At 35.3% G+C, this 22,232-nt stretch overlaps 1 protein-coding gene across 1 annotated transcript in view; it reads left to right on the top strand.

Annotated features, from left to right (window-relative positions):
- Nucleotides 1-238: 238 nt before the first annotated feature.
- Nucleotides 239-22,232, top strand: part of MYOZ2 (myozenin 2) — a 38,032-nt gene continuing 16,038 nt past the window's right edge. The window contains exons 1-3 of the mRNA XM_043871551.1: nt 239-371; nt 894-985; nt 17,285-17,454. Coding sequence (XP_043727486.1) covers nt 910-985; nt 17,285-17,454 — 246 coding nt within the window. The 5' untranslated portion in view covers nt 239-371; nt 894-909. The remainder of the gene's footprint in view (nt 372-893; nt 986-17,284; nt 17,455-22,232) is intronic.

Genomic DNA, 22,232 nt, shown 5'->3' with positions numbered 1-22,232 from the left:
ATATCTTCAAAAGTTTAAAAAATCTCTTTTGGCTACTAGCTCTTCAAACAGAAGGTGCTCCATAGAAACTTTCTGTATGTTCATTCAACCATCTCACAAGATAGAAACACAATGGAGAGAACCTAATCTTTCTTGGTTCCTCCCTTTCGCCAGGAAGATATGAGTAGCTGAAGTATTTGGTGCTATATATAGTCAGTTGATGTCAGCTGGATGCCAGTCTCTTCAGAAAGGCTCAGTCTCCAGTTTGAGTCAGAACTAGGGACCATGCCGTCCCAGGCTCAAGGATAAAAACCATCGGGCCCAAGTGCCATCCATAGTCCATCTCCAGTCTTTCCTCCACAAATTGGGATTCATCCTTCCTGAAAAGCAAGGTGAGTATATTGTTTCCTAAAATGTTGTATTAGTCAATTGTCCAAGGAAGTTCAGAGCTGTGACTCATTAATGGGCTTTTTTTGCTTTAAAGGACAGCTGTTGATGCCAATATTAAAATGCTGCCACCAAAGAGTTCTGATTTAATCTGGTGTCCTGTCTTCATTCTTACAGTTTGCTGGAACTGAAGGCCAGTAAGGAAGCAATGACAGGTTAAAATAAACTGTGAAAGTGAGAGAGGAAGGGGAAAGGAAGCCAGCTCTTTCATTGTTTCTCATTGCCCAATAATGATTGTACTAGTATATAGATAAGATGGCCTGAAACTCTGAGAATCAGCCTCTGTTCACTGTGACATTGCCTGTCAATGAACAGCATACTCTGTCACCAAACAAGGAATGGTATTAGAGCCTTCCAGTAGAAAGCAATAATAAAGAACAAAGATGCTCTCCTTCAAAAGGATGATTATAAAATATTCCAAATGAGTTCTTCACATTGCCTCAATAATGTTCCTTTATTTTTAACAGGGAACAAAAAAAAATCATGCTATCACATAATACCATGGTGAAGCAGAGGAAACAGCAAGCATCAGCCATCATGAAGGAAATCCATGGAAATGGTATCAATGACAATCCTTCATAGCATTAACACAGCTCAGCACTAATGTAGACCCTTCCTGATATTATTTAATATCCTATAGTTTACTTTCTTTAAATTCTTGCTATTCTGTCATAACAAACCTGGCGCTCTAGGGGGTGTGGAAAAGCCTATGGTAACTAATCCTTTTGTAGTCATCCTTTCTCATTTGAAAGCTATTTTCAGATGAACAACTGTTCTTAAGGAATGAAGCAATCTGACAGCTGATGTACATTCTGCTTGGCTTGCCTGTCACACATCACATTATAAGTTAATATCACCACTCTCAGATCATTTATTTTTTTCTTTTTCTGTTTTTTTTTTCAGACAGGTCTCATGAAATCTTGTGTTTGTTGTCCATCCCACCAGATATATATTGATTTCTTTTACCATAAATTACATAAATTATTCAAAATCTGTTCTACTATCCCTTTAGGGAAAAAAATGTTGTTAAATTAGAATTCATATTAATTGTGAACTTCTTTAACACTGAAATAAGTCTTCATATTTAGTAACTGATTTACCAAAACATTTTGTGTGGAAATCTATTTATAATTTCTAGGAAAATATAGATTTCCTATAGTCTCAAAACATACAACTCAAAAAAATTTTTAATGTAAGATGCAAGATGAAATGTCACTCTCTTCTTTAAGTTCTAGCAAAAGTTCTAGAAACTAGTACTTTATATATTGCATTTTGATTGTTGTAAAGGAAATTCAAATTTGACTGTTATAAAAGAAATTGAGCAAAGGATAGTGTCAATTTTAAAAGCAAATAAGTAGAATATTTAGATTCCTTTAAGGGCTGATTTGAGCCATTCCAGAATGTATTTGTGGAGTTTTCAGGGCATCTTCTTACTTCCCTTCTATTGACAAGGAATGTGACCTTTTACCTGAACAATACTGAAACCTAGGGAAATGAGATCTGGTGAAGGCAGCTGGGACCAGGCATAAGGGTAGCATTTTCTTCTCTCTCTCTTTTTTTTAAACTTGTATTGGAGTATAGTTGATTTACAATGCTGTTGTTAGTTTCAGGTGTACAAAGCATAGCATTTTCATACTTCACCTTCCATAATGCGAGCTGAATAGAACCAATCAAAGATTCTGTTAGATGCTTCCCCCATAATGTAGTCTTATTTAAGGATTCTGTTATTAAGTTTTGTTTTCATTTTTTGTATTACAAAATCACCATACTGTATTCAACTTAGTCCTGTGCTTTGCTATCATTTTGAGTTAGCTTGAAATAAAGAGAAGATAATTCTGAATCAGACCACAGAACTAAATTTGTACCAATGTAAGGTTCCAAAATTCATGCCTTTCATTTTTTATGCTTATTTGTATCTCCTGCTTCATGTAGTTTACTTGAAATTGTTTTAACAGATTCTCTGATCAGTAAGGCAAAAATCAGATAATCATTTGAGTTTGTGACTAAACTTACTTACCTTCAAACTAGGCTTGAGATAAATCATCATTTTCTAATTATGTCATAATCATAAATCAATCCATCATTTTAATTTATTCCCAGTTTAAATCATGTGTTGAATTCTACTCTATTACTGATATAGACCTATAAAGAGTATCTTTTTCTTTTTTTGTAACATAACTTTTAAAATGAAATACAAAGAAAAAATACAATTATATCTCAAGGGATAAAAAAATTCTCAAAACTACTATCTCACCACCAACAGGTCCTGGCCATGTAAAGTCTGCTAAAGCCTCCCTCCCAAATCACGGGTAGATTTCCAGTCCCTTAAGTAGAGTCACATGCTCTGCCTTAGTTTGGAGGTCAAGTACTACAGATAACACGGATAATTGCAGACTCTTTCTTAACTCATCTCAACTAAAATAGCTGTAGTACTTTAGGAAGTAACTTAAATAATCTCCCTCTTTTATTTCCTCTGTCATATTATATGGAACTTTACTATTTGTATACGTTATATTGTTTAGAGATGTGGAATTAGAGGGCTATCATTTTTCCTAAGGAGGTAGAAATGAGACATGGACTTCATAGAAAACTTTTTTGGGAACAATTCTCCAAATTTGCAAACATTTCATACCAGTAAAAACCTGGACAATGTATGATGAAGCACACAACAGTCTTGATCTTAATTCTAAGACTAAATAAGTAAAATTTAGACTGACTTGTCTTTTATAAAAATGATCAGAGAAATTCTTCTCCCAGTCCACGTTCTTCTTCCATTCCCTTCTCCCCTTGTGCATCAAGATTCTCGTGTGTGTTTTTTTTTTTTTCAGTATTATAATTCATTTATTTTTTATATTACTTTTCAAAAACATATAGCCAGGAGGAGAATGAAATGTGACAATGAGGTGGCTAAATGAGTTGCTTTCTAAACCTGAACTAGAAGTTCAGTCCAGTTCTTGTTGTGGGGAGAGAGACTATAGTTGGTGAGCCTTGAGATCCGTCAATAGAAAAATACAAGAATCAAAAGAAGAGTTTTTCATCACAGCACTCACTTAATCTGAAGGAGAAATAACCTCAAAGAATTACTGAAAAATCCTATCCATACAGACTAGGATACATTGAACTGGATTGCCTGAGTAAAAATGTAGATGGCTCCCTGCCTCTAACAAACCCCAAACTGTTCATTCATTATGGAGCTATAATGCTGCTAAGTCGCTTCAGTCGTGTCCGACTCTGCATGACCCCATAGATGGCAGCCCACCAGGCTCCCCTGTCCCTGGGATTCTCCAGGCAAGAACACTGGAGTGGGGTTGCCATTTCCTTCTCCAATGCATGAAAGTGAAAGGTGAAAGTGAAGTCACTCAGTCGTGTCCGACTCTTAGCGACCCCATGGACTGCAGCCCACCAGGCTCCTCCGTCCATGGGATTTTCCAGGCAAGAGTACTGGAGTGGGGTGCCATTGCCTTCTCCAGGAGCCATAATGATTTGGTGCCAAATTATATACCAGAAGCAAATATACTACACTCTCAATAGTAACTAATAGAAAGTACCCCCTAGTACTAAGGCAGACCGTCCTCATCATCACATCATGACGATCATCATCATGGTCATCAGCGTCAGCATCAGAAGTGTTAGAGCTGATGGTAGTAACTGTTTAGTGTTAAGGCTGTGATACAAAACCTATAAGCATTAAACAGAAATATCAGAGCCATGCTGTTACCATCTAACAAGTGCTATTCTAAAAGACAAAAACACAAAAATATTTTGCCATTATTGGTGCATGAATTAGTTATGGAGGCAAGAAAAGATGGCTTATAACGGTGGGTAATGCCCACTAGTCCTGTGCTATTTACTCCTGAAGCTGTACCCATTCTCCAGTGGTGATCACGTTTCTCTCTCAGGAACTCATTTGAGACCCAGGAAGGGTAGGGGGTGGGATAAATGAATAGGAAGTAGTAAGTCGATAGAGAAAGAGAAGGGGGAATGAGAATGGAAGGGGGGGAGGCAACTCGAACAACTGGCATCTGTCAGAAATGGGGTGGAGGAAGGAATTTGAATTAAAATCACGTGAGAACTGGGACCATGCTGGCCCCTGATTTCAAGCACAAATACACTTAAGAAGAGCTTTCAGAAATAGAAAGACTACTGTTTCAGCCACCCTACAGTTTTCTCACCTGGGTTTTGTGAGGGCTTTTTTGGTATGTTTTTTGTTTTTTTCCCTCATGACTGGTGAACAGTAACAGTACACGGAAGAAGACTGAGCAGATTTTTTTTTGTGATTTCAGGAAAAGAGGTTAGTCTGTGGTCTGAAAACAGGAAGCCAGGTTCTAAATGAAGTGCTGTTGTTCATATGGTACCAAGAGCCCTGGTTCCAGACCAGACATCTAATTCCTCACCTGAAATTGAAGAGGTTGGGTTTGTTGAGACATCTACTTCTAAAATTTCATGACTCTAATGTATTGAGCTGTGTGTATTTGAGTTTCCCCATCAATAGCAAAGGCAATGATAATATTGACACAAATTGCAGGGATGCTTTGAAAAGCATAATCATGATGTCTTAACTTTCAGATAAAAGATTATGTGAGGACCCCTTTTACTTTTCCTATACAAGCATATCTTAAACTGTAATTGATCAAGTTATCTGTATAAAAATGAGGACACAAGGAAGGCCTTAAATATCATAGATCAAATGTAAAAAGTCTGGGGGAGAAAAAGAACTTAACCTAATGCTTCAATGTACAAGTTTGAGAGTTTCCTTTGGTTTAAAATTTCACATTAGCATTCTTATAACCCTGAGAAAAATCATGCTTTACTTTGAAAATCAGTGTGCAGTAATATGTTGTAAAATTGTGGATATTTCTAAATCTGCCATAGATTTCTAAACCTCTAATAAGGCCCTCCAGAAAAGTAGCAGCAGAGAACCAGGCTAACTTCCAGTTTATACCAAAGTTGAAATGATAATGTTTAACTTGCCATAATTTCATCATCCTAATTTATTGTTTTTTTCACTCTAACATACTCCAGATGTACATCCTACAAACAGTTCTGGTTGAATTACTGGTTTGTGTAATTCAATTTGCATAGTTCAATACATTGGTAATCTCATTTTTTAAATGTTTATAGATTTACACAGTTTATAAGTGGCAATACTTTTAACAGTAAAGTTTTTTTTTCACCATATTAGTATTCATTTTATTGTGTGTTTTAAAATGTATTCATTTCAAACTTTAAAATATGGTAAATACAGGGACATTTGTAACTATTAGATAGAAGATGATAAAAAGAGACATTGAAGAAGATGATGGCTGCTATAAACTAGTTTCTTACTTAGTTTTAATCCTTGGAAAAACAAAAATCTCTGACATTTAGGTCATTCAGTATGAGTTTTAAAGTTGCAGAAAATAATCCTTGAGTTTTTCAGCTATGGAAATGGTTATTATGTTACTCTATGTATCTGTGCTTTCAGAACAGTAAAGTTTTGAAAACTTTATAGTTTAGAACTCAAATCAAGGCAAAGAAATATGAAGTAGGAAAATACAGAATCCCAGATGAATTTCAAAATCAACTTTTTTCATGTAAAGAAAACTATTAGAAATTATAGTAAACTTTTAATCAAATGTAGACTTTTAAAGCACTATTCAAAATTAAAATAAATCTGGACTATTAACTTTTTTATATAACATGTGTATATGCATATTTCATTATGCAACGATGTATGTTTATGGATTATTATTCAATGCACATAGGTTAACTATAAGCAGGCCAAAGAGTCCTGTGCAAATGCAGAGATCTCTTGGCTTCAATCAGGCTTTTAAGTAAATTGATAGGACCACTCTCAAGTAAATCAGTTTCAATTATCTCCCCTTCTGTGGCTTTGCCCATTCTACCAGAATTGCAGCTGCTAGTGAATCATAGGGAAACAGTTTTAAAAGATTTTTGTCTTACTACAGTTATTTGAGTATCTTTATAAGCTGTGAATTGGACTCACTGATCTAACTAAATATATAACATTGGCAGGATCAAATTTTCAAAATAAAAACACAGAACTACCTGTGTATCCATAAATCCTTGCTGATTAAGTTTCAAACCTATGAAGTAAATGTGAAAAAAAAGAATGTTTCCTTTTGGAAGAATTTAGATCCAGGGTCTGCTCATAAGACTACATATTGAAGAAAGGTTTGAAAAAAGAAACTGATCACATTTTCAAAGACCACTGATACTCTCCCACCAAAATGCATTTTTTTCACTTGGTTTCCAGTACTTATAGTAATGTGGCTAAAGTGGAAGGAAAGCACACTCAAAAATCAAAATTTTGAACTTTTTAATGTAAGATTTTGAATCTTAATCTAACTAGAAAAATGCATCTGATAAAGAATATTAGTTACAATTATTTGATATCTCTAGTAGATTGAAAAATGTGGAGTTTTTTGTGGAAATTAATTTTCTTTTGGTCAAGACCCTAAAGGTGTATTTTAATATCTTTTATAATTGGACATTTATTTCAAAGTAACCACTGATTTCCTTAAAATAGTAGCAAGCTATAATGGTTTAAGTCCTATAAGATCTTTAAAGAATAAATGGAAAATTCTGGATCACTATGAATGACATCAACAGGAAAGTATGTCTAGCAATATTATTTTCAATAGATGATCTAATGCCACAAAGACAACCTTCTAATCCATCAGGCCAAGGATATGAACCCTGAATAAGTTATATCATTTATCAGGCATCCAGATAAAACACACTGTTAAGACTCTGCACAGAGGTTTGCAATAAAGAGCAGGGAACAGCTGAACTTGGATTCTATCTGCTCAGTTGAGAGAATTCTTCACTCTGAAAGTTTAAATAAATGAGTGTTCATACGTTAGATGTCCCAGCTCACAGATGGTCTGGAACGCAAGCTCTAGTTACATCATAAACTCAACTACTGGAAAGGAAGGGGAAAAAACCCTTGGAAAATTTGGTTTATGTCTTTTATTGTTTGTTTATGCAAAACATGTTGACTTAAAATGTTCCTATGTCTATTAGTATGCTAGTGAATATTTAACTGGTTTTTTAGGTGGGGAATGCCTCGGTTTGTAGAGTTTGCAAAATTCTCTTGCTTTGAACAAGTTTGAGCTACCATCAAGGAGAAACTGAATGTAGAGTTGGGAACAGATGTGTAGTAATACCATACTAAAATATTTCTACCATACAGATATAATAGATATACGAAAACATCAAGAGCATTGATAATAGCAAAAAGAAGTATTTAAAAAGTCATATTTCTGAGTATTTATTGCTTTTTTAAAATACAACTTATCTAATTATTAAGTTTATATAATTTAATTTTAATAGTGGCTATATTCACTGACGTTAACTACTAGCTCACAGAATTTCTGGAAATTTATTGACTGACTCTTGTGAGCCAGGACAAGCCTGCTTCAGACACCAGTAGACTTCTCACGAAGTTATCTCATCCCAGAGATCCACAGTACCTTCAGGTGGTCACTCAAAGTCAATGAACTCCTTGAGTGTTACTTATAGAGTAAGAGAGAAAATTTAGGTTTAAAGAAAGTAAAAGTAAGTATGAAGAATAAGAAAAGAGAGTTGCGAGTTGGGCAATTATGTGTGCCTTCTTCTCCTCTTTCCTTTTTGTCCCTTATTTCTCTCTTGTGGTATAAATTTACTGTAAAAATGGATTGTACCAGCTGATTATTGAGGGTAGGTAAGTTCCTCATGGCTCTTGCTATACATCTATTCCTGCAGCACCTTGAGTGATGATTGTGTTTTGCTAAAAAGGAGTGAATGTTTCTTATGAGTCCAAACAAGTCTGGCCAGAGGTATAGTTTATACCTCTGCTCTTTTTTCCCTTTCTTCTTCGAGACTCCTACTGATGGGCTTCTTGGCTAAGCGTCTTTACTCTTTCTTGTGATTCCAATCTTAATAAACTTTTTGGACTTTTATCAGTGAGATAAAGATCTGAAGAGAATGACCATATCAGTTAGCATGCTTTTTTAGTTGAAAATAGCAGAAAATCAGAAACCAACTAGATTGAAAAATAAAGGGAATTTACTACCTAATATAACTGAAAAGTTCAGAGGTGATTCAATAAATCTTCATCTGGCAGCTCAAGTATGCTATTAAGGACCAGTTTCTTTCTCTGCCTCGGCTCTGATTTCCTTGGGGTAAGTTTCACCTCATGTCTGAATCTATCATTTTATCAAGTACATATCAACAGTTTGCGGGACAGTATGCATCCATGCTTATATGCAGCAGGAAAAGAAAGTATCTTTGGCACAGTGTACACAAAGAAAAGTCCTGGTATTTTCTCTCATTGGCCTAGGTCGTCACACACCTGTTCCTGTATCAATCACAAAAGTAGTAATTCCTCTCAAACATACCTCAGAGGACTATTGTAACTCTAAGGGGCCAGAGGGATAGGATTCACTTCGGTCATGTGGTTATTTCAGAAACACTGGTGGAATCAGCTAATATTGGCGGTCATTACGAAGAGGAAAATGAGAGAAAAGTTTTCTCAAATCCTTGTCTTGGAGTCCCCAAATTACACTTATGCCATAGCTTGAAATTTAGAACTTTTAGAAAATAGTAATACGCTATTTCCTTTTTCTAGACTCTTTATTTTCATTTAACTGTTTATAATGGCTCAAACTGGTAACAGAAAAGAGGAGAAAGAGAAAAGCTGCATCCTTGTTTTGGTTTCCTTATGGAAAAACTTCATAGCATTAATTGTAAGGAGAAAGATTCCATTATAGTTAAGTCCCCTGCATATGAACTGTCAGGCTGCAAGCTCTCAAAGATGCCTGTATGCCGGCTCTTGTACTGTACTACGGTACTTTTCAAGGTACTGTATTGTTTTTTGGTAATTATAAATGTTTTTTGGTGAGAGTGTCCTTTATGTATTATTTGTGTGAAATTATTACAGTCTGGTGCTATATGGCTGATTGTGTTAGTTGGGTACCTATGCTAACTTTTTGGACTTTATGAATGCACTCTTTGAACAGAACTCTTTCACATATACAGGACATACTGTACTATATAAAGGCTGTCATCTTTGCATTTTCTAGTGGTTGCCCGGTTTGGGGCATTTTTTAGTTCCTGAAAATGTCCCAGTTGAAAGGTTTTTCAGGAAAAATCTAAATTTGTTTAAAAACATTACTTGTAATATATAATTGTTAAACAGAATGTGTATTCCTATAAGGTTAATTGACAAAAATCTATGGATTTCAATTTTCTGTAATTTTTTTTATCTTTTCTGTCATGCATTGCTAACTGAATTCTTTCAAGAAGCATTTAAAGGCGATTTCCCCTCCACCCCCTAGTATTGTGAAGTAAAGTGAAAGTAGCTCTGTTCTGTCCAAACTCTTTGCCCCCATGGACTATACAGCCCATGGAATTCACTAGGCCAGAATACTGGAGTGGGTAGCCTTTCCCTTCTCCAGGAGTTCTTCTCAAACCAGGATCAAACCCAGGTCTCCCGCATTGCAGGCAGATTCTTTACCAGCTGAGCCACAAGGGAAGCCCAAGAATAAGCCTATCCCTTCTCCAGGGGATCTTCCGGACCCAGGAATTGAACCAGGGTCTCCTGCATTGCAGGCAGAGAATCAACTGAGCTATTCAGTTCATTTCAGTTCAGTCTCTCAGTCGTGTCCGACTCTGCGACCCCATGAATCACAGCACACCAGGCCTCCCTGTCCATCACCAACTCCCGGAGTTTACTCAGACTCATGTCCATCGAGTCAGTGATGCCATCCAGCCATCTCATCCTCTGTCGTCCCCTTCTCCTCCTGCCCCCAATCCCTCCCAGCATCAGGGTCTTTTCAAATGAGTCAACTCTTCGCATGAGGTGGCCAAAGTACTGGAATTTCAGCTTCAGCATCAGTCCTTCCAATGAACACCCAGGACTGATCTCCTTTAGGATGGACTGGTTGGATCTCCTTGCAGTCCAAGGGACTCTCAAGAGTCTTCTCCAACACCACAGTTCAAAAGCATCAATTTTTCAGCGCTCAGCTTTCTTCTTCATAGTCCAACTCTCACATCCATACATGACCACTGGAAAAACCATAGCCTTGACTACACAGACCTTTGTTGGTAAAGTAATGTCTCTGCTTTTTAATATGCTATATAGGTTGGTCATAAATTTCATGGCCGCAATCACCATCTGCAATGATTTTGGAGCTCAAAAAAATAAAGTCTGACACTGTTTCCCCATCTATTTCCCATGAAGTGATGGGACCAGATGCCATTAGGGAAGCCCTAATATTGTACCAAATTACTATAAGCAATACTGTGGCTTTTCTATCATTTGTGATCTAAAGGGAATTTATTTTGATTCTGGAATCAAAAAGCTGAAACAGTTCACTCCTGTCACACTTTCTAGAATACTGACGGATATAGACACACCGAAAAATAACCCAGTTCCTCCTTCCCTGTTGCAAGCACACAGTAACAGAAACTCCAAACACTTGCAAATAAAAAGAAGTGAATATTTCTTGTATAACTCAGCAGAGCTGGCAAACAAGCCCCAGGAAACTATAAAATAGTCTCATTCACTCTGCTGTTGGCCTTCATTCCTCTTCTATAAGCTACTTCTGCCATCCCCAGGGACTGTAAAGCACAGAATTTTTTTTTCCATCTTAGCAGACAATGCCATTCTGCATTCATTAGGAAGTGCTATGAGAAAATTTTAAATTGAACATGTTAATTAGAATAGACTTAATTTTTTGGAGCAGTTTACAGAAAAATTGAACAGAAATTATAGTACAGTGTTCCTATATATCCTTCTTCTTCCAATATATAGTCTCTTCTATTATTAACATCTTAGTGTATTATGCTAGCTATGATTGATCAATCGATATTTATATAGTATTATTAATTGAAGTCCATAGTGTATGTCAGGGTTCACACTGGGTTATATTGTTCAGTGGGTTTTCGTGAATGCACACTGTCATGTACCTGCCATTATAATATCACACAGAATAGTCTCACTGCCCTAGAAGTCCTCTGTGCTCAACATCTTCATCTGCACTCCTCCCCACAGGCAGTTGACAACCACTGACTGATTCTTTTCCTTTCTTACAAAGTTGTGTCTTTTTCCAGAATGTCATATAGTTGAAGTCACACAGTAAGCCATTACATACTGGCTTCTTTCACTTAGCAATATACATTTAAGGATCCTTCATGTCTTTTCATGGCTTGATAGCTCTTAATTAAACTTTTGATTTTGAGATAGAAGTTTACCTGCAGCTGTAAGAATGAATAGGCTTCCCAGGTGGCTTAGTGGTAAAGAATCTGCCTGCCAATGCAGGGGACAAGAGTTTGATTCCTGCATCAGGAAGATTCACTGGAGAAGGGAATGGCTACCCAATCCAGTATTCTTGCCTGGAGAATTCCATGGACACAGGAGCCTGACAGGCTATAGTCCATGAGGTGACAAAGAGTTGGATACAACTGAGCTGAGTGACTGAGTACAGAGGTGTGTAAGAATACAGAGCAAACCCAGTATGTTTTCCCAGTTTCCCCCAATATCAAAATCTTCAAAACTATGGTACAATATCACAATGAGAATATTGACATTCATGCAGTCCAGAGACTCCTATCAATCAGTAATCTACCTCCTATATATATATATTTTTTTTCATTTTAAGATGCTGTAAAATGCAATCATACAGTATGCAACCTTTGAGGATTAGCTTTTTTTCACTCAGTGTAGTTCCCTGGAGGTAGATCCAGCTGTATGTTTCAATTGTTTGTTTGCTTTTGTTGCTGAGTACCATGCTATGGATGGATCATAGTGTTTTTAACCATTTGTTGTTGTTTAGTAGCTAAGTTGTGTCCAATTCTCTTGAGACCCTATGGACTGTAGTCCACCAGGTTCCTCTGTCCATGGGATTTCCCAGCAAGAATACTGGAATGGGTTGCCATTTGCTTTTCCAGGGACTCTTTCCAACCCAGAGATTGAATCCACATCTCTTGCATTGTAGGAGGATTCTTTACTTGGGAAGCCCCTTTTAACCATCACTCATTAAAGTACATCTGATTCTTTTCTTATATTAAGAATAAAGCTGTGAACATTTGTGTATAGGTTTTTGTGTGAATATAAAACTTTCATTTCACTAGGATAAATGCTCAGTATTGCTGATATGCTCTATTTTCAATTTCACTTAGTTCAATGAATTTTTTATTTCCTTTGAGACTTCTTTGACCCACAGATTGTTTAGAAGTATTTTGTTGTTGTTTCCAAATATTTGGAGATTTTCTTGTAATCTTTCTGTTACTGATTTGTAGTGTGATTCCATTTTGATCAAAGATCATACTGGGTATAATTTTCACTCTTTTGAATTTGTCGAAGCTTATTTTATGGTGCAGGAAATGGTCTATCTTGGAGTATACTCTATGTGCACCTGGAAAGAATGTGTTTTGCTGTTCAGTAGAGTATTTTACAAACATTTACATCCTACTGGTTGATGGTGTCGTTGACTTCTTTTATGTCCTTGCTCATTTTCTGTTTGTTGAGAAAGGGATGTTGATGTCTCCAACTATAACTGTGGATTTATCTATTTCTCCTTTTAGTTTTATTAATTTTTGCTCCATTTCCAGCTCTGTTTTCTGATGAATACACATTTAGGAGTTTTAGGTCTTCTTGGTGGACCGACACTTTAATCATTATATAACATTCTCCCTCTCTGGTTATTTCCTTTGTTCTGAAGTCCACTTTATCTGATATTAATACAGCCACTTCTACTTCCCACTGATTAAGGTTTGTTTGATATCTTTTTCTATCCTGTTACTTTCAACTTGCCTATATTGCTCAAGGTACTTATTTTTGAAGTGGGTTTCTTCTAGACAATTAATATTTGGGTCATGTTTTTAAATCCAATCACTAGTCTCTATCCTCTAATTAGTATACTTTTAGCATTTATATTTAACGTAATTATTGATGTAGTAGACCTTAAGTCTATCATTTTAGTTTTTGCTTTCTGTTTGTTGTCTGTTTTTCATTTCTGTTTCCTTTTTCTTAGTTTCCTATGGGGTTTCTTGCCTATTTTTCAGAATTCAATTTTTATTTATCTCTAGTTTTTCAAGTATATATGTATAGTTTTTAGTAGTTGTTCTATTACATTATATATGTTTAATTTATCAAAGTCTACTGATGTTGTCATTTTATCAGTTTAAGTCAAGTACAGAAAACCTACCTACCTTTATGTCTATTTACCTCTCCCTGTTTGTAACTGCTACTATTTATAATATAACTGTTACCTATTTTCTACATACGTTTATAATTATATCTGAGAGGTTTATAATTTTTGCTTCTATAAGCAAACATAATTTAGAAAACTCAAGAGGGAAAGGAAAACTTATTGTATTTATCCACATTTTTGCTTACTGTAATATTTTCCTGTTCTTGATGTTTAAAGGTTCCTTATTTTGTTTCCATCTTGTTTAAAGAACTTCATTTAGTTATTTGCTATGGTCCGAATATTTGTGTCCCCCCAGAATTCATATATTGAAATCCTAATGCCCCTGATGGTATTGGGAGATGAGGCCTTTGGGAGGTGATTAGGCCATGAGAGTGGGGTCTTCATGAATGATATTAACATCTTTACAAAAGAAGCCCAAGAGAGCTACCATGTCTCTTCCACTGCATGAAAACAAAGTGAGAAGTAGGCAGTCTGCAACTCAGAAGAATGACTTCAACTGAACCAACTATGCCAGAACCCATATCTCACACTTACAGCCTCCAGATCTATAAGAAATATATTTCTGCTGTTTATAAGTCACCAGTCTTGGATGTTTTGTTATAATTAGCATGACTCATTCTTTTAGGGTAGGTCTTCAGGAAGAATAATCTCCTACTTTTCCTTCATCTGAAGATGTCTCAAATGCCCCTTTATTTCTAAAGAATGTCTTCGCTGGGCATCAGATTCTGGGTTGACGTTTCTTTTCTTTCAGCATTTTTGTGCCACTTCCTTCTGGTCTTCATGGTTTCTGATGAGAAATCTACTGTCATTCTCATTTTTTTCTCCCTATAGGTAAGTTGTCATTTTTCTCTGGCTGCTTTCAAGATTTTCCCTTTGTCTTTATTTTTTAGAAGTTTATCATATGTCTTGTTGTAGAGTTCTATAGGTTTATCTTTCATAGACAACTTTTTGCTTCCTGAATCTGTAGGTTTATGTCTCTTGCCAAATTTGGGAAGTTTTCAGCCATTATTTCTTTGTGTACTTTTCCAGCCCCACACACCTCCTCCCCTTCTGGGACTTCAGTGATACAAATGCTGTATCTTTTGTTGTAGTCACACTGATCCCTAAGGCTTTCTTTACCTTTTTTCTTATTTTTTTTCTCTTTTGTTCTTGTTGGGTAATTTCCATTACTCTGTCTCCCAGTTCACTGATTCTTGGCCTTTATCCCCTCCATTCTGCAACTGAATCCATCCACCAAACTTTTTATTTGGGGTATTTTTTTCAGTTCTGAAGTTTCCATTTGGGTCTTTATAACTTTTATTTCAGTCATGATTTTTTTCCCCTTTGCTAAAGTTTTCTAAAATTTTCCATTTGCTTCCAGAAACTTTGTAATTGCTCTTTGAAGTGTTTTTTATCATGGCCACTTTAAAATCTTTGTTATATAATTTTAATATCTCAGTCTTCTCATGCTGGCATTGGTCTTTTTTCCCATTTAGTTTGAGATCTTCTTGTTTCTATGACAAATGAGTTTTTTATTTGAGTCTGCACATTTTCATATTATATTTTAAGAATCTTGCTCTTATTTAAGCCTTCAATTTTATCTATACTTGTCTGACATTGCTTCAGGACACGAAGGAGAGTGCCACCTCATTCATCACTGCCAGGTAGAAATAAGAAGTCACAGTTTCAGTTGGCTCATATTGAAACTTGACATCACTTAGTTACTACTAGGAGGTGGTGGGAGTTCAGAATCCCCACCTAGTCTCTACTGACTCTGCAGGGATTGAAGGTTGTTACTGGCTAACAGGGATGAAAGTCCCAGCTTCCTCCTTGGCCTCTCAGATACCACCCTTATATAAGGGTGCACTGGGGCACCTCGTTATAGCTTTGCCAGGGTAAAATCCTGGGCTCTACACTTGAAATTTGTTGGTATGGGTGAGGCTAGTTTTTTTCTGTGGCATTTGGCTAAAGTAGAGTAGCTATTGTCTAAAAGTTTCTTGTCTTTATAGGTTGCTCCTTTCTGGTCTTGACTAGTGAGAACAATCTTTTACTGTAGGTTTTTGGCTGCACCTGTTGCACGTTTCTCAGTTAAAAGCATTTTCAGCTCCAAGTCTGGGATATGTGGGGTCAAAAGAAACCCAAAGAATTAGTACCGTGTTGTTCCTTGGTCCTGAGGTCCCTAGCTGGTCTGCCTTCTTCCCTCCAACTTTTAGTCTTCTTATGTTTATTTTATACTAATGTCCAGGATTTTTAGTTTTACTTAGTAAACGTACAGGGAAAAGTATATCTAGTCTGTCTTCACAGAAACAGAAGTCTTGATGTCACAATTTTTATAATTAGCAGAGCTCCTCTTCAGTTAACATCAAAATATATAAGCAAAGTGATTTCTTCAAAGCAAAATGGGGAGAAAATTTATAAGCAATTTTATTATTTTATCCCTAAAGACCTCAAAAAGCCTAATTATTAGGGTTAATTTGTAACATCAGAAAATGTTGTCCCAATCTTCCAGAATATTTATTTTACGAATGGTCCAATTTTTTTTCCTCTGCATTTAACAGCAGTTCATAGTGGCAAAAGAACTCTGTGTGTTACCAAAAAAAGCATTTCTGATTAAAGGAGCAAATGGAGGAGTTTTCTTTCTTTGGAATTTCAGAAAAGTCCTTCAGTACTAGAAATAGAAAATAATAGTTGTTTACTGAACATCTCCTCTATTTAAGGCATGGAGGACACAAAGACAAAAACATAAAGAAAATGCAAATCACAGAATAAGTAAAATGGAATCAAGTAATATTGATTCCATGCTATGGGAATACAGAAAAGGCATAAATAATTATGCATAGAAATTTTAGAGAAGGAATTGACAGAAATGGCACATAAACTGGATTGAGAAGGATTATTCAATACTTACCACCTACCTACTTTATGTTAGGCTCCTTGATGCAAGATACAGAATTAATAGTATTCTGACAGAGAAATGGGTGGCATGAGTCAAGGCATAAGCATTCTTGTAATGGACACAGTTCAAACTGATACATAAAAATGCTGGGAGTCAAACAGAGCTTATGAACAGAACAATGAGTGGTATTGTTTGATATGTCACTAAATAAGGAAAGAATAAATTAATAGTGTCATTAAACTTCACTCACTCTTTTATGTGCCAGGTATGATACGAAACATTTTATTTAATCCTTACATAAAACCTATGCAGTGGGTATTATTATTATTAGTCCCACTTTAGTGATAAGAAAACTGAGGTTTACAAAAAAATAAGCAACATACCTACGATCATACAGTTAGAAAGTAGTAGAGCCAGAATTTAACCCAAGGTAGTCTGAGTAAAGAGCCTGTATTTTAGTTACTATACTAGCATATTGTTGTTGTTTAGTTACCAAGTTGTGTTGGTTCTTTTGTGACCCCATGGACTGTAGCCTGTCAGGCTCTTCTGTCCATGGGATTTCCCAGGCAGAAATACTGGAGTGGGTTGCCATTTCCTTCTCCAGGGGGTCTTTCCTACACAGGGATGGAACCAGTGTCTCCTGCATTGGCAGGCAGATTCTTTACTATTGATCCACCAGGGATGCCTATTCTAACATATAGCAGATAGTAAATTATGAAATTTAGCAGAGCATTTAAAAATGCTTATCTTAGGGTTTTTCACGCACATGAATATTGTTTTACAGATGTAGATGTCATGCACCTGGGCAAAAAAGTCAGCATCCCCAGAGACATCATGTTGGAAGAATTATCCCATCTCAGTAACCGTGGTGCCAGACTATTTAAGATGCGACAAAGAAGATCTGACAAATATACATTTGAAAATTTCCAGTATGAATCTAAAGCACAAATAAATGTAGGTATAACTTGATAATACAGTTATCTAAATAAATGGGAAGCATTTCTAAACTTATATGTATTATTAAATTCCCAAACAAGTATTTTACAAATTTTCTTTTCATTGATTCTGTTATACTGTTTTTCATAATAATGAATAATTTAGGTGGATAAATGATTATGCCTGATATGAGTATCTTTTTAGTTCAGTAGAGACAGTGCATGTTTGTAGATTTGGTACTGAAGAACTGGTCTGTTCTGCTAAGAGGAGGGAGAGGGAGTGGAGACTGGTGGAACTAAAAGTTTCCATATCTTATCACCACTGGTTAAATGTTTGGGATGGAAACAATTCCAAAGCACACAGTGCTCCATAAAGTAAGTATAAGCATTTTATTGGCTGAAAACATCCTGGCATTGAAACATGCCTGGGAACTAGACACAGTTGATCTCCTTTCAAAGTATTGATTCCATGTTGTATAGAGAAGTCTGGTACTCACTGACAACAAAATCAATGTGGATAAAACTCTTTGGACAAAAGTTTCCATCACCCAAAAGTTAAAACAAACAAACTTATTAAATTATATTTCACATGTTGCATGAACACCATATTCTTTTAAATTGTCATTCAGAAAGATTTTAGAGGAAAAAGTTCATAATTGAAAAACGATTAGCTTTGGGAAAATATTTTAAAAATAAAATACTAGTATGAAGAATCAAAAAGGAATAGTGCACTATAGGAGATGGTGGAGACTACAACAATATAAGTTTTTTTTTTCTTTTTAAACTAAGGGTTTCTTTCTATAGCTATGAAAAGTTCACAAGTTTACTCATGAATTTAAACCTGAAACCTTTCCCACTGCCATCACTAGTAAGCTGTTTTGAATGGACAGCTAAATTCTTTATAGCAAACAGACTGGTCTTTTATCATAAAACACGCTACAGAACTAACATTTGCACTCACAAACACTAAAATTTTACTCACTCTTGAAATTTCTATTTCCCTTGTTATGATTGTGCTTAACAATAAATGGTTAGAGAACATCTTAAATAGTTTGTTTTTCACATTAATGTGCATCTTTAAACATCCACGAATTGAATCTAGCTATAATTATGAATTCAGTTAGACATCAAATTTTACTCAACCATAGTATTTACACTTAATGAAGGATGATTTTCACTTGAAGTCATGGATAAATGTCATGGTATCCTATGGTATCCTATAATTACGCTCAGTATCCTCTTATCAGAATATGTCTGCAGCTAACACAGTATGAACCTAAAATAACCTCTAGCTCATCTGATGGATAATGACAATAGAGAGGTAGCTCTGAAGAAGAATATGAAATATAGTGTCTTAATGGAAATTCTTTGAAAAGTCATCTACAAGTCTAGACATCTAAATAAATCCAGTTTTCATAACTAGTATTTATATCTCTAAGTATAATGCTTTAATTACAATTCTGAAGGAAGGTGTAAGATTTAAAATGTCCATTAGAATACAACATATTTTCTCAACACTAGTATTCCAAATTATTGACAATAATCTTATATACCTGTGGTCAAACATTCTGGTCATAGGTAAAATATATAAGAATATGCCTTAATACTTTTCCAGCACTCCTAGAAGATTGAGAACTAAATAGTCCCAAACAGCTGTACTGAAATATTTGAACATATACTGAATATACAGAAACAATTAAATGCTAATAAGTAGCATAAAATAATAACAATATATGGAATGAAGTCACATGTCACTGAGTTACACAATATACTCTGAGTCTGATGAAATTTGCTCTCTTCTTTAGAATTTAGGAAAGTAGTATTTAAGGAAGAACACATATTGATTTGGCTTAAGCAACACCATAATAAAGGAGATTGAAATCCAGCTCTCTGAATTCTAGAGTTCTTGACACTGACACTTGTCAAGGTATAATTAAAAGAAACTCTGGCCTGGGAACTGGAAGACCAACGTTCAGTCCTGGCAATCCCACGAACTGTGTAATCGGGAGTCAATTTAAAACTTTCTTTGCCTTTCTGGTCCTGTTTTCTCATTTATAAAATACAGGGTTGACACAAATGGTTTTGTAAGGTGCCTCTGGCTTTAAAGATCTGTGTTCACTGATCTTAAGTTTATAAATGACCTGCATAATAAATCACTGAGCTACATTATATGATGACACATTTGCTTTTATCAATGCTTTAGACTGCAACTTTAAGCAAGCATTGACAATATGACAGAAATTTAGAGGATATTAGGTTTGGGTCTATTTCCATTCATTTATTTATACTTTCGGCAGAAATTTATTGATTGCCTACTGTGTTCTAGAAACTATGCTTGGATTTCAAAGATAAATTAATACAGCCCTTGTCTAGTGATGGAGGGACAAAATAACACTGAAAAATAGAAAGCAATGATTTACTTAAAATCTAGTTCTTGAATCATCTTTACATGATTTATATCACATTACTGTTATTGACTACATTTTCTGAAATAATCTTTTACTGGTTCCCTTGAGCTTTATATAGTCAAAATAATGATTTAACTTACATTTATGCATTTCTTATAATTTCAGGGTATCATTAAATAAATATATAAACCAACTCTTTGGTAATCAATGCCATCTATTAAAATATTAAGTATAATTACAAAAAATAAGCACAGCTTTTGGCTTATTTTCTTGCTGAGAAACTAGTAAATTCAAGCCACACAAACCTTATGATACAAATAACAACAGAGAGTATGCATTTTTAAAATAAAATGAAGATACACTGCTTGCTACACATGCCAATTTTAAAGTCCTAGTTCATGAACTGATCAACTTCTTACACATACACATACAAAAAGGGATGAAGAAAATAAGCATACTAGAGAAATAAAAGAATGATTCATCATAATTAAAATTCCTTTCTATAAGTTACTACAAAAGGATATTATCCAAAACAATCCACGGACTTCGCTGGTGGCACAGTGGATAAGAACCTGCCTGCCAAGGCAGGAGACATGGGTCCAATCCCTGGTCTGGGGAGACTCCACATCCTGTGGAGCAGCTAAGCCTGCGAGCAGCAACCACTAAGCCTGTGTGCTGAGCTACTGGAGCCCCCAGCCCAGAGCCCGTGCTCTGCTGCAAGAGATGCCACCAACACGAGAAGCCACACACAGCAACAAACAGCAGCTGCCCCCCCCAGCTCTGCCCCACCACTTGCCACCACTAGAGAAAGCCCACGCAGAAGCAATGAAGAGCAGTCAAAAAGAAAAAGAAAAGAATCTGCCTTCCAATGCAGGAGACTTGGGTTCAATCCCTGGTCAAGGAACTAAGAAAAAAAAAAATCCACAGTTTATAGTTAAAACTACATGTTTGCAGTAACTAAGCACTTTTAAAATTCCTTAGAGGCACTCCCTGATGGCCCAGTGGTTAAGACTTCACCTTCCAGTGCAAGGGGCATGGGTTCCATATCGGGGAGCTAAGACCCCACATGCTTCATGGTCAAAAAACCAGAACATAAACAACAGAAGCAATATTGTAACAAATTCAATAAAGACTTAAAAAAATCTTTAGAAGTCTCATATAATATTGGAAAAAGGGGAATTATACCATAAAAAGTAATTCTGAAATAAGACGTAACTAAATACACTGAGGTTCAAAAAACATATATATTTTGTTCAAAAATAACATTATAAACATTATTTAAGGCTATCATAACTAAAATAAGTCACTACCCAACTATTATAAGACTTTGCTTGTATACTTAACAACGACAAACAGAGGTACTGGGTGTCTCCTGATAATTAATGACTAGCTAGAAAGAGTTTATTTTCCTGTCTATAAAGGAGGTTAGTATTAGAATTTTTAAATTAATGTAGGTAGAATGATTTATAAGTTTAGGTGAAACTCATTTCATGGACAGTAACTTAGAAAAAGTAATTTTAATGCATGATACAAGTAAACTTTCTATATTTATCTCAACTGGCTTTTATTTATAATTAAAGTTAGCAAGGATTTTTTTTTCTAAGAAGTGGTGAAGGTTCAGAAGTGAAAAAAGTTATTAATCAAGTCAATTAAATTGAACACTTAAGATAATGGCTAAATTCAAAACACTAAAAACTGATGTATTTGAGTATAGCACTATCTACCTTTAGAAATTGTTTCTTTTTGCCTATTGAATACAATGCAAACTCACATGGCCAGTAATCAAGACCCATACTCATCTAGCTGCCTCTCATGCCTTCCTTCCTGTCTCCACAAGTCAGCTTGCAACTACTAACATCGCCCTGCTCATGTCCACAGAAACTTTACCAGGATGCTGCCTAGAATAAGGTGAATGTAAAAGGCACCTGGAGAGTGTCTGTGGGTGGGTGAAGGCTGAAAATGGGATAAACTTTATTTTCTTCATAATTTTGTCAGGTGAGGCCTTAATTTATGATCTTTAGTTATTGTAAGCATTTGGATTTTAGTATGAAATAATCACATTTCTATAAAGCTAAATAATTATTAAATTGCAAAAGTGTACTTTACCTTTTCATCTTATAAATAAATACAGAAATAAAAAAAATATTTTAAAATATGTTTGGCTTATGTCACACAGAAAAAGACTCAAAAATTGGTGTTTATTTGCTATGGCCTTCAGTAAATTTTTCTTTACAAAGTTAAAAGATGATTTGACCTTATGCAATTAAATAGATTGACTTCTTTTAAAAAATATGTATCTCTCATGTATAATTAAAATAATATTTTATTATAGAGGTAAATCTTAGCTATACTTCTGAGGATATAACCTATTACAATGTCTGTTCTTCTC

The sequence above is a fragment of the Cervus elaphus genome, chromosome 17 (genome assembly GCF_910594005.1).
Source record: "Cervus elaphus chromosome 17, mCerEla1.1, whole genome shotgun sequence".
Classification (NCBI taxonomy): domain Eukaryota; kingdom Metazoa; phylum Chordata; class Mammalia; order Artiodactyla; family Cervidae; genus Cervus; species Cervus elaphus.
The sequence above is the reverse complement of the archived record's forward strand: the minus strand, read 5'-3'. Positions and strand labels throughout refer to the sequence as shown.